Source organism: Lycium barbarum, chromosome 12 (assembly GCF_019175385.1).
Source record: "Lycium barbarum isolate Lr01 chromosome 12, ASM1917538v2, whole genome shotgun sequence".
NCBI lineage: Eukaryota > Viridiplantae > Streptophyta > Magnoliopsida > Solanales > Solanaceae > Lycium > Lycium barbarum.
Window position 1 is genome coordinate 65,373,306 of NC_083348.1, and position 12,364 is coordinate 65,385,669.

The following is a 12,364-nucleotide window of genomic DNA, read 5'->3' on the forward strand; positions in this document are numbered from 1 at the left end:
TTGGCTTATAAGTTGCTTATAAGCTGTTTTCAGCTTTTTTGAGTGTTTGGCTGGCCAGCTTAAAGTCATTTTGTGCTTAAAATAAGCTCAAAAAAATAATTGGGCCCATTTGACTTAGCTTATCTAAAGCACCTTATAAGCTGAAAACAGCTTATAAGCCAAAAAAAATAAGTTAGACTACCCCAACTTATTTTTTTTTAAAACAGGCTCTTAGTTCAATCTGTAAATAGAAACTGTAGGTAACTGAAATTCCATAGACACTGACAACGGTAAGAAGAAACATGCTACGGATAAAACGTTGCTAGAACTCCTAGCGAATCAACAAAAAAAAGTTGCTAGGCACCTCTGACCAAGCAGGGTGAAATTTGTTAACAGACAAATGCAGTAACTGAGCTGGTATACCAATTATATACAACCACGAGTTTTTCTGATAAAACATCGATACTCTTCCAACTTAGCTCCTTATTTCAGAAACTTCAGAGGACTCGAAGCTGAGCAAGAAAAGCAGCACAGAGATCCAAGAAGAGGAATTGCGGACCCTGAAGCCTCTGAAGGTCAAGCAGGTACTTTTCCTCCCTAGTTTTGTAAAGCTGCACCAAAGGAAAACATCAAATGACATTTCAGAACCATACAAGCTGTAATCAAGAATATAGACTCAGAAAAGCATCAGATCCAAACGATAGAGAAACTACATTGTTTTCTGAAAGACAGACCAGCTAAGAATATTTTCTTTTATTTTTGGCGGTATTTGGACCAATTTGCTTGCACCTCAAGTCGACTATCTCTCACCAACACAGATATCAGGTAACTCTGTCTCCCAAGATTTTGGGTAGACGATCTTCTCAAAAAAAAAATAAAAAAAAATTGGGTAGACATTTCTTCCAGTTAGTGTTGCTTCTTCCACCATTTAAGTGTTAGTTCTTCCTCTTCAGATGACATAAGGACCAAATCGTATGCATAAACCACCTAAAAAGCCATTCTTCTGAGTCACCAGTCCCACACAACCCCCAAACCAATAATAGAGGAAAATCCAACAAAAGACCAGCAACCTGGTGTTATAGTGTCATAAAATTTGACACGGTGTGAGATTTAGTCTTAAGTATTCTCCGAAGATTTGCATCTAAAGCACATTGGCCAGCACCAAGAATAAGCAAGCTAGAAATTTTGGGATACATACAGATCAATAGTTGCTGTAATCCCGCCCCTCCATGTGATAAAATAGATGCAGATATCTACTTAGAAGGACCATAATAGCATTTAAAATACAGGTATTCAACAAGTGAGACTTCACCAATTATGTGCAACATACTTCATTGCATTTGTTGCAAGTGCAAACTTCTCTCTCACCCAATTCTTTGTTCATGTTATTAAAATTGACCGTTCTACTATAATATTCTTATTTTCATGATACAAAATGCCTCTAAACACTATCTCAAGGATAAAGCAGCACTCATGTATTCAAGTATAAAAGTTGCGAAGAAACTAAATGTATAATCCATGAAATTTTTTATTACCTGGACTTCAAACTTGACCACATTTGCTAATTTAGTGACCCCGTCATTCTCAGTGATGGCTGAATCATCTCCAAAGAACTGATTCCCGTGCATGGAATTAATACCCATGCCTTCATGATGACCAGGTATGCTAGGAATCCATCGGCATTTCATATTATACTGACCAATCTTTTTCCAACATACGTTCAGTTCTTGCAGAGCTTTCAGAACTTCAGTCATTATTTCACGTGGATGCGCTCGAGACTGTAGCAAAAACCAAAAAGGCATTCATTATCTATACTGTAGAACAGAATAAAGACGTAAATTGTCTAGAAAGATTCAACAAAGAACCCATTGAAATTAGCAAAGGCTGTATGTGCATGAGTCCATATTTATCAATGGAATTGACATGTTTCCAAAGCTAATAGGATCAGGGAATTTTTCAAAGCCTATCAGTACTTCGAATAAATATCCACCATAAAAATAAGAACAAAGCTCTTGCATATAGCCCTTCCCTCCACTCACATGTTAACATAAATATCCTTTTGCATCTTTCTTTAATCAGTAAGTATAAACCTCCAGCCCCCAGGATTATAAAATAAGTATGAATGTCCTATGATTATCTTTTTTTTGTTTTTTTTTTTTTTTTTGAAAAAGAAAGAGCGAAAAAAGTTAGTTCTTGGCATGAGAGGCAGTAAACCAACCTGGAGGCCAAGAGCCCATTTTCTTTCAATGGGGAACTGTCTTGCACCAGCTTGCTGATAATCCATTATTCCTGGGAAGCGTTGCCCAACAGGGGAAGCAACAGCTTCATTTGAATTGATCCGATTGTAACCATATTCCTGTAACTTGTAAGGGAATATTTTATACATCCAATTAAACAGATTGTATGGCAAAAAATCTGGAGTAGACAAAAAAATCAACCACGACTATATACCCAACTTCATGTTGATGAACTCAGTAACCATCCATAAAGATACGAAATATTTGTGGAGAAGAAACTCATAACAAATTGGTGAACTCACGAGCTCCTTATTACGAAAGCAGATCGAAAAAGATTTGAAGCTTTATTCAATAAAAAAAAAAAAAAACAAAGACACACCATGGACTCCTGGAATTCAGCTCCAAGATAGCCAGTGGAAACACGATGGCGATTGTCAAGTAGCAAATAGTACGCAACAGTACCCTGAAATACAACCCAAAAAAAAAAAAAATGAGGCAAATAGGCAGTCCAGGAAAAAGGAAAAAGTAGGTGGCTGATAACGAGAATTTACCTCATTTTGAACTCTACTGCGAAGAGATTCGATAAGGTTGTTCCTGTCAAATCCCATCTTAACCACCTCTTGAAGAATCTCTTCATCGATCTGCAATTTAATATTTTACAAGGAAATTTGACTAGATGAGAATTTCGCTGGTTTGGAAAACCATGTTTAGAGCTGTAAATTCATACAAAAAGTTAAAACCGTGAATTCACCGCAACGAAGGCCACAGCCGCCATACAAGTCAGATTGTGAGTGAATGTGACAAAAGAAGCATTTGAAAAAACTAAATAGATAAACCAAAGAAGATGCGGTGATGCACCAAAACATCACAGGAATATCAATGAATATAGCAATTTCCTAAATACAATTTTTTTTTTGGGATAAAAATGGTTCCCGGCCCAGCTAGTGAGGTGTAAGCGAACCAGGATATCTTGATCAACACATTTAATTAGAATATCTAGCAGCAAGACATGTTTGTGACAGCAAGACAAATGTGACCCTTCCTTATGATGTAAAATCGTGCGTTTGTCATAAGGGGAAACTGCTGATCACTTGTTTTTAATGTCTTTAATCTAATTTTATTTTTTTAAAATGTCTTTTTACCATAAGTAGATTTATGAAGGTTTACACTCATAAATCTGATCTCCAAGGTTTACACTCACTTTATTGACCACTAGTCCACACCCTTGGAGCATTTCCCAAGTATAATCAGTTATGAATATCTGCTAATATTTTGGGTGTATTTCGCAGAGTGAACCTGGAGTAAAACTACAACAACAAAAAAAAAGAGTGGGACTTCGTCACAGGCAAAAGGGTGAAGGAGGTCAGGACTAAAAAGGTTGGATAAGTGAACAAAGAAATCGTGATCAACCCATTTAATGGAATATCTAGCGCTGCAAGACATGTTTGTGACAGCAAGACAAATGTGACCCTTCTTTATGATGCACAATTGTGCGTTTGTCATAAGGGGAAACTGCTGATCACTTGTTTTTAATGTCTTTAATCTATTTTTTTTTTTAAATGTCTTTTTACCATAAGTAGATTTATGAAGCTCTAACAACAGGAAATTTCCAAGCAATTGTAAACTTTCCTCATTATTCAGGTACTTACATTTCCTAAAAATTATACAAGCTGTGATACAAGATTATATGAGCAATCCTGATCATTCTTTTCAATTTTTCAATCTTTTTCCTGGGAGCAGGGGAGGGGACAAAAGGTGCAGATAGGATAAATAAATAAAATCTACCATTTAAGGCCAAAATTGATTCTATAGCTAACTAAGCATCATTCAAGGAATTCTCAGAGTATCATATAACGATCAAGCCAAGAAATAAGCTCTCTGTTTAATGAACAGAGTACTGCCGTTTATATGAGATAGCAAATAATAAGTGAAAGCCGGGAAAATTATTCCGCTACATATAACTTGTTGCATATGAAACATAATGACGAAAAATACAAATCATTAAAAAGTCAAATGTACGTTCAATCTAACCTTCTTTGCTTGTTGCATTGTATCTGGTGGAGGTACAGCCAAATAACGTGGCAGATGAGCTTGGAACCAAGGGTGCAGGCGAATCTCAGGAATAGTCATTCGCTTCATTGGATCGACTATAAGCATCCTTGGAATCAAATCCCTTGCACCAGCTGATAAATGGCTGGGCAGAGTATATATTCCGCCCTAAAGACAATTGATATACAGTTAAACAATTGTCAGCAATCAGTTCAGACAGCAAAAAAATTTATCATGTAAATCATGTGTCATCCGTTTTCTTGATCGCTAGCGCACCCTTACCCAATTGGCCAGAGAAAAACATATCAAGGCGAAAGCTGCAGGTTCGAGCTCCATCAGCCCCGATGGATTCATTTAATATATCAACTAATCTCTCTACTTTTTTGTGAAAGGGACAGGAAGCATAATTTCATTCCAAGGGAGGATCGTTTTTCTTTTTACTTTTCCATTTGGCATTTCACATCATGTCCACTTTTTTCAAAACAACAAAAAAGGATGAGATTTAGTCCCGGCAGATCTAAACAATCTTGCTTTTTCTGAACATGATACATATGGAAGAGCAGAATGGAAAACAAGAAAGTGACCAACATAGTAAAAATGGGATAAATCAGCAACATATTCAAGCCTCATCAACGGAAAGTGGAGCTGCCCACACAATGTCTTACTTATCATGTATGCAATACTGAAAGTTAGGATATGAGGCCAAATTTTGTAGTCATTTATCCACCAAATAGAATTGAATGACAACATGAAACGGAATCTGATGAAAACCAGGTCGCAGATTTGGAAACACATAACTTCAAGACAAGGGCCAGCTCAATCAATGAAGAATCAACATTAACATGCTGGATTTTAAGTAAACTGAAATATACCTTTATTTTCTTAAATAGATTGGGAATGTTTTCATCGTCAAATGGAAGGGTGCCACAGAGAAGAGCATAAAGAATAACACCACAGCTCCATACATCTACCTCAGGGCCAGCATACAGTTTACCTGATATAACCTACAGAGAGAGAGAGAGAGAAGATAATGACCATAAGCACTATTTTGAAGAAAAAACGCTGACAAGTGTCAAAACGCAGCATACACTAGGTATTGGGCTGGAGCACAATATTATTTTTCAGTCAGAAGCTTCAGTACCTCTGGGGCAGCGTAGTTTGGGCTTCCACAACTTGTCTTCAGAAAATGACCATCACGCATGATATTGCTCAAACCAAAATCTGCAATCTTCACATTCCATTTGGAATCCAGGAGGAGATTTTCAGGCTTAAGGTCTCTATGAACCACCATGTTTCTATGGCAGTACTCCACACCAGAAATTATCTGTTTTTTAAAGAAGAATCAGAATACCATCACTACTTAAAAAATAGTTAAACAGCGGGAAGTGGCACATCCACCTGCTGAAAAAAATTACGAGCTTCATCCTCCTGCAATCTGCCCTTCTCAACGATGTAATCAAACAGCTCGCCAGATTTCACATACTCCATCACAACATATATATCTGATGGTGTCTCTATGACCTCATAAAGCCGTATAATATGAGGATGCATGAACAATCTCAATATTTTGATTTCTCTTCGGACTGCAAAATATCAGAGATATAAAACTCTTACACAGTCCAGACATCCATAAACAGCAACAAAAAATTGATAGTTGTGGCCTAGGACCAAGAGGAAGCAATGGCCAATTATTGAGAACAAAATCATCCTCCATCAAGGTAGATCCCACTGGATAGTCTAATTAAATTACAAGCACCTAGAGATTTTCTTTTTGAGATGGTAACAATTATACATTAAAAAGCACAAAGGCCGTTGCAAACCATAATTACAGAGAGATGATCCAAAAGTATACACAAAAATTTCAACAAGCACCTAGAGGTTTGAGATCAAAAGTCTGATATATGGAGTTTATTGAAACTTTTGTATGAGAAAGAACACAAGATTATCTTCATAACAGGTTTTCCTTTCGTTAAGTTTAAGTAGAAGAAAAGATCAACCCTATTTAAATCAAGTGACAACGTAATCATACATTTATATGGGTTCCAGAAAAGACAGAACAGAAAAGAAAAAGGAAAGAAAGCTAACGGAGGAGGAATGATGAAGGCAACAAACAGACCAAATAGTAGGTTATGAGTCTTCAACTTCCAAGATTCAGGTTGTCCCTCTTCCAACCTCGCCGCCTCTTGGCTTTTGTTTTACTTAAGAATGTAGGGTAAAAAGGAGAGACAGTGTCTATATACTTTGGATCTATCTTTCTCGGACTCGGGTATGGGTGTTCAATACGGGTGTGGATCTAGAGGTCAGATTCTTCATCACATAAATTTTAGGATTCGGGAGTATGGATCCAAGTGCGGATACGGGTGCTGGGATATTGCCAATAAATGTATATTACAACATATAAAATATATATATCAATTACTTACCAAAAAAAAGTATATATTTCAATTTATTAAAGTTATTGAACAAAAACTAATAAAATTCAATTCCTTATAAACCCCTAATATTTTATTCATAGGATATCTCACATTATAGCTAATCATTCTCATACTTTATATAACTATATATCTACATACACATACACACTTCTCGGTGTAGTCAAAGCACCCGAGGTAAGTTGACCGAATCCGGTGCGAATCTCACACCCATGTTGTGTCGACGCGGGTGAGGCAGTGATTTTGAAGAGTCCGAGCAACTTAGCTTTGGATAGTAAGGAAAAAGTGACTGCATTTCCTACCTTTTTCTTCCATGTCCATGTTCCTGATTTTTCGACGATTAAGAATCTTGACAGCAACTTTGTGCCCTGTTAAGGTATGTTCAGCTATTTTAACTTTGCCAAACGATCCAATGCCAAGAGTTTTCCCAAGCTTATAGTTCCGTAAAAATGAGTCCACACTGCTGGTGCCTTGGACTGTTGATCCATCCATTTTCCTACAAACACGAGAAATTTTGAGGCAAATTAGACATTCATTATTCAGAAAGGGCACCAGAAAACTACCAAAAGGTACCTCCACCTGTAATAATCCCCAAAAAGAAAATTTTCATTGCTAGATCTTGGTAATAAATTCGCAATCATTGTTTCATGAAGGAATTTCCTTGTGAAACCAAGACACTTGGCACAATGCACAATTGCCAAACGCATCTATCAACATTGCATACACTAGTAGCTGTAGGGGATTAATTGTCGAGTTGTCTCAAGCCGACAGCGCGACAGCAAGCGATCAAAACATAACTTCCCCTTGAACACCTGTCCAGCTCTGAACTCAAAAACTTCTTTACCCTTCGGCTGGTACTGCTGGGGGGTCAAAGATTGCATCTTTAAAACAACATTTATACCTTTTCTCTTTCTGCGATAATTTTGTTATGGTCCAATGCAACGTATGGGACTTGTCCCACATCGGTGCAACATTGTGCTGATGTGAGGTTTACATAGCTTTGGGCTCTCCCGCCTCAATAGCTAACTTTTAAGGTGTGGTTCTCCCTGGGTTATATCAAATTCAAAGAGGGAGAGTTTTTGGAGGCCTAAAAGGTACTTAAATAATGTCTTCAAATAAAATTGATCTTTAGTAATGACTTATCAGTAATTGGAGTAATCTCCCACTATGCTAATTTCTATTGAGCTGAGGGTCTGCATACGTCCTACCCTCCCCAGACCCACGAACAGTGATCTCATTATTGCCTATTCGAGCAATACCACCCATCAGAGCCATCGTTAACCATTGGTCGTTAAGCCATATTCTCAAAATCCCTATATCTACAGCTGTGGCAATAGGGCATGATTTGGTAATATGCCAACTTGACTAGTATTAGTAGATAAAACGATTTCTTCCATTTCTGAATCCCAAAAAAATCGATTAGGGGTCAGTGTTGGATTACACTGGGTATGTTGTTGTTGTAGTTGAACGATATTAAGAAAATTTTCCAGTCACCAAGGGGTACTAATCAACATCCTCTTTCACACACTAGTAGGAACAATACCAACATATACTTTGGACACATACCCAAATGTTGATGGGGGTCAAACCTAAGACAAATACCCCCACCTGTATTGTTAGCCACTGGGCCAAAGCTTCATTTCCCCCTTATGCTAAAATTGGCACCTTTTTTCTCTCCAATTGGAGAAAGAAAATAAATGAAAGAGAAATTCTCAATAAATAGTACCCAGACTCTAAAGAAATGAAAAGGAGCTAATTTGACGAGAAATTCACAATCCCGTAATCGAATAGCAAATCCTTTCCACCCTATAACCTAAATATCAAAAATATTGAACCCCGTGACAGAAAAAACAAATCTGGAAGTCACCCAAGAATGTTAGCCAAATATGTAACACCCAAACGGGCATATTCTTGAAAACACTAACAAGAACAGGTCTGAATTTTTTATTTTATTTTTTATTTTTGAAATGGAAAAGAATAGAACAGATCTGAAATATAGCAAGGAAACCAAGAAAGAATAAAATGATATCAAACATGCAGACCTACCTGGCATAAGCTAAACCTCAAGAAACAGATTGAAGAGGTTGAGTTTGTGGGGGTGGGGGGTTGCTAAGGATGCCTGCAGAAGCGCAAGAATGCAGTTTACCGATTTTCGATTCCGTTAATTTGCCCCCTCGTATTCACAGAAAATTCTTGGCCCTGTGATAATATATGCCAGAACTAATTAATGATGATATTAATTAATTAGATTATATGTTCTACATTATATTTTCTAAAGATTCTATGTTATATTAACTTTAATACTAGCAGCTGTAGGGAGCTTAATTGTCGAGTTGTCTCAAGCTGACAGGACGACAGCAAGCGATCAAAACATAACTTCCACTTGAAAGTTGTCCATCTCTGAACTCAAAAGCAAGTGTCAAAGATTGCATCTTTAAAACAACATCTATACCTTTTCTCTTTCCGCGATAATGCTGTTATGGTCCATTGCAAGGAATGGGACTTGTCCCACATCAGTGCAGCAATGTGCTGATGTGGGGTTTATATAGCCTTGGGCTCTCCCACCTCAATAACTAGCTTTTGGGGTGTGGTTCTCCTGGGTCGTATCAAATTCAAAGAGGGAGAGCTTTTGGAGGCCTAAAAGGTACTAAACAATGTGCTCAAATAAAAACAATTTTCAGTAATGACTTATCAGTAATTGGATTAATCTCGGACTACGCTTATTTCGTCTTGCCAAGCAATTGGAAGATATTTACAAAATTTACAAGTCGCCAACGGGTACTAATCAACACCCTTTTTCACACAGTAGTAGGAACAATAGACCCAAATGTTGATGGGAGACAAACCTAAGACATCATGATCTCAGTACCTCCACCTTGTCTTGTGAACCACTGGGCCAAAGCTTCATTGCCCCCCTAATGCTAAAATTGGCAACTTTTTTCTCTCCAATTGGAGAAAAAAATTAAAGAGAAATTCTCAATAAATAGTACCCAGACCCTAGAGAAATGAAAAGGAGCTAATTTGATGAGAAATTCACAATCCCATAATCGGATAGCAAATTCTTTCCACCCTATAACCCTAATGCCAAAAATATTGAATCCCATGACAGAAAAATCAATCTTGAAGTTACCCAATTATGTTAGCCAAATATGTAACACCAAGCGGGCATATTCTTGAAAACCCTAGCAAGAACATATCTGAAATATTGCAAGGAAACCAAGAAAAATACATTCTACGGAATAAAATGATATCAAACATGCAGACCCACCTGGCAGAAGCTAAACCTCAAGAAGCAGATTGAAGAAATTCAACAAGTAAAAGTGGAGAAATTGGGAAATTAAGCAATTATCTTCAGCATTAGGGGATGGAAAATGGCATATGTCATAGAGTGGCAGTGGCCTCCTGGAATACAGGGGATGAGGCTGAGGCTGTGGGGGTGGGGGGTTGCTAAGGATGCCTGCAGAAGCGCAAGAATGGAGTTCACTGATTTTCGATTCCATTAATTTCTCTCCTTGTATTCACAGATAGTTCTTGGCCTTATGATAATATATGCTAGAACTAATTAATGATAATATCAATTAATTAGATTCTACTTTCTACATTATATTTTCTAAAGAGGGTTTGGAGGACCCATATTAGGGTAGAAGGCTAGTAGATAGTCTCATTACCCTGCCTTATTAATAGTCGCATTATCGTAGTATAATTTCTTGTGCTCTAATTTATGCTATTATGCTATTATCTGTTATTTCCTGTGCTTTGATTATTCTATGTTATCTGTGTCGCTTGCGTTACTTCATTTCCATATCGCTTTGAATCTCTTAGCCGTATCTGACCTCTTTTTATGTTTTTATTGAGTCGAGGGTCTCTCGGAAACAGCCATCCTACCTTGGTAGGAGTAAGGTCTGCGTACACTCTACCCTCCCCAGACCCCACGTTGTGGGATTTCACTGGGTTGTTGTTGTTGTTGTTGTTGTACTGTATGTTATATTAACTTTAATATAAGCAGCTGTAGGGAGCTTAATTGTCGAGTTGTCTCGAGCTGACAGGGCGACAACAAGCAATCAAAATATAACTTCCACTTGAGCGTTGTCCATCTCTGAACTCAAAATCAAGTGTCAAAGATTGCATCTTTAAAACAACATTTACACCTTTTCCCTTTCCGCGATAATTCTGTTATGGTCCAATGCAAGGTATGGGACTTGTCCCACACCGGTGCAGCAATGTGCTGATGTGGGGTTTATATAGCCTTGGGCTCTCCTACCTCAACAGCTAGCTTTTAGGGTGTGGTTCTCCCTGGGTTGTATCAAATTCAAAGAGGGAGAGTTTTTCGAAACCTAAAAGGTACTTAAATAATGTCTTCAAATAAAATAAATCTTCAGTAATGACTTATCAGTAATTGGATTAATCTCCCACTATGCTAATTTCTATTGAGTAGAGGGTCTATCGGAAACAACCTCTCTACCCCACAAAGGTAAGGGTAAGGTCTGCGTACATCCTATCCTACCCTCCCCAGCCCCCACGTGTGGGATTACACTGGGTATGTTGTTGTTGTAGGTGAACGATATTTACAAAATTTACACGTCACCAACGGATACTAATCAACACCCTCTTTCACACACTAGTAGGAACAATACCAACACATACTTTGGACACAGACCCAAATGTTGATGTGAGTCAAACCTAAGACATCATGATCTCAGTACTTCCATCTTGTCTTGTTAACCACTAGCCCAAAGCTTCATTGGCCCCCTTATGCTAAAATTGGCAAACTTTTTCTCTCCAATTGGAGAAAAAAAAAATCAAAATTCTGCATTAATAGTGCCCCATAACCCTAAAGAAATAAAAAACGAGCTAATTTGATGAGAAATTCACAATCCCATAATCAGATAACAAATTATTTCCACCCCATAACCCTAATTACCAAAAATATCAATCTCCATGACAGAAAAACCAAATCTTGAAGTTACCCAATTATGTAACACCCAAAGCAGACATATTCTTGAAAACCCTAGCCAAGAACAGATCTGAAAATTTTTCAAGAAAACCAAAGAAAAATACATTTTATCAATAAAAAAGAAATCATGCATGCAAACCCACCTGATAGAAGCTAAACCCCAAGAAGCAGATTGAAGAAATACAACAAGTAAAGATGAGAAATTGGGAAATTAAGTGAGTATATTTAGCATTTAGGGATGAAAAATGGCATATGTAAGAGAGTGGCAGTGATTTTCCTGGAATACAGGGGAATAAGTTGAGGTAAGTCGTGGGGGGTGGGGTGGGGTGGGGTGCGTGGGTGGGTGGGGGTAAAGGATGCTTGAAGAATTTCAAGAATGGAGTTCACTGATTTTTTCGATTCAGTTAATTTTTTCCCCCTAGTATTCACAGATAGTTCTTGGTCTTGTGATGATATATATGCTAGAACTAATTAATGATAATGTTAAATAATTAGATTCTATGTTTTATGTATTATAATATTATATTTTGTAAAGATTCTATGTTATTATTAACTTTAATAAATTGTGATTAGTATGATAGAAATTGTTGTCTTCACAGAATCAACCTTTGATCTTTTCCTTCCACAAGAATCTGCTACAGCTAACTAATTGTGTACCTTTTTGGGCCAAAGTGGTCCATAGAAACTTTGATGTGATGTCTTAATTTTATTTT

At 37.3% G+C, this 12,364-nt stretch overlaps 1 protein-coding gene across 3 annotated transcripts; it reads right to left on the minus strand.

The window, feature by feature from the left end:
• Window positions 1-234: 234 nt before the first annotated feature.
• Window positions 235-12,143, minus strand: LOC132621395 (SNF1-related protein kinase catalytic subunit alpha KIN10-like). Of its 3 annotated transcripts, XM_060335649.1 has the most exons (12): window positions 11,795-12,143; window positions 8,744-8,896; window positions 7,000-7,193; window positions 5,664-5,848; window positions 5,407-5,589; window positions 5,138-5,269; window positions 4,248-4,433; window positions 2,768-2,857; window positions 2,596-2,679; window positions 2,198-2,341; window positions 1,515-1,757; window positions 235-590 (listed from the first exon to the last, which is right to left on the minus strand). In XM_060335649.1, exons 3-12 carry the CDS (start codon window positions 7,187-7,189, stop codon window positions 477-479), a joined length of 1,551 nt encoding a protein of 516 aa, XP_060191632.1. In that variant the 5' UTR covers window positions 7,190-7,193; window positions 8,744-8,896; window positions 11,795-12,143; the 3' UTR covers window positions 235-476. The 3 variants fall into 3 exon arrangements, with proteins under 3 accessions (XP_060191632.1, XP_060191631.1, XP_060191629.1); XM_060335648.1 differs by lacking the exon at window positions 8,744-8,896 and having other exon boundaries at window positions 11,795-12,140; XM_060335646.1 differs by lacking the exons at window positions 8,744-8,896; window positions 11,795-12,143 and having other exon boundaries at window positions 2,198-2,335.
• Window positions 12,144-12,364: the final 221 nt, after the last annotated feature.

Excerpts from the sequence above, each read along its gene's own strand:
- LOC132621395 (XM_060335649.1), bottom strand. The coding sequence starts at position 7,189 with ATGGATGGATCAACAGTCCAAGGCACCAGCAGTGTGGACTCATTTTTA. Across the intron at positions 5,849-6,999 it reads CATGGACATGGAAGAAAAAG|TCCGAAGAGAAATCAAAATA; the intron begins GTAGGAAATGCA and ends GATATTTTGCAG. Across the intron at positions 2,680-2,767 it reads GCAGTAGAGTTCAAAATGAG|GGTACTGTTGCGTACTATTT; the intron begins GTAAATTCTCGT and ends GTTGTATTTCAG.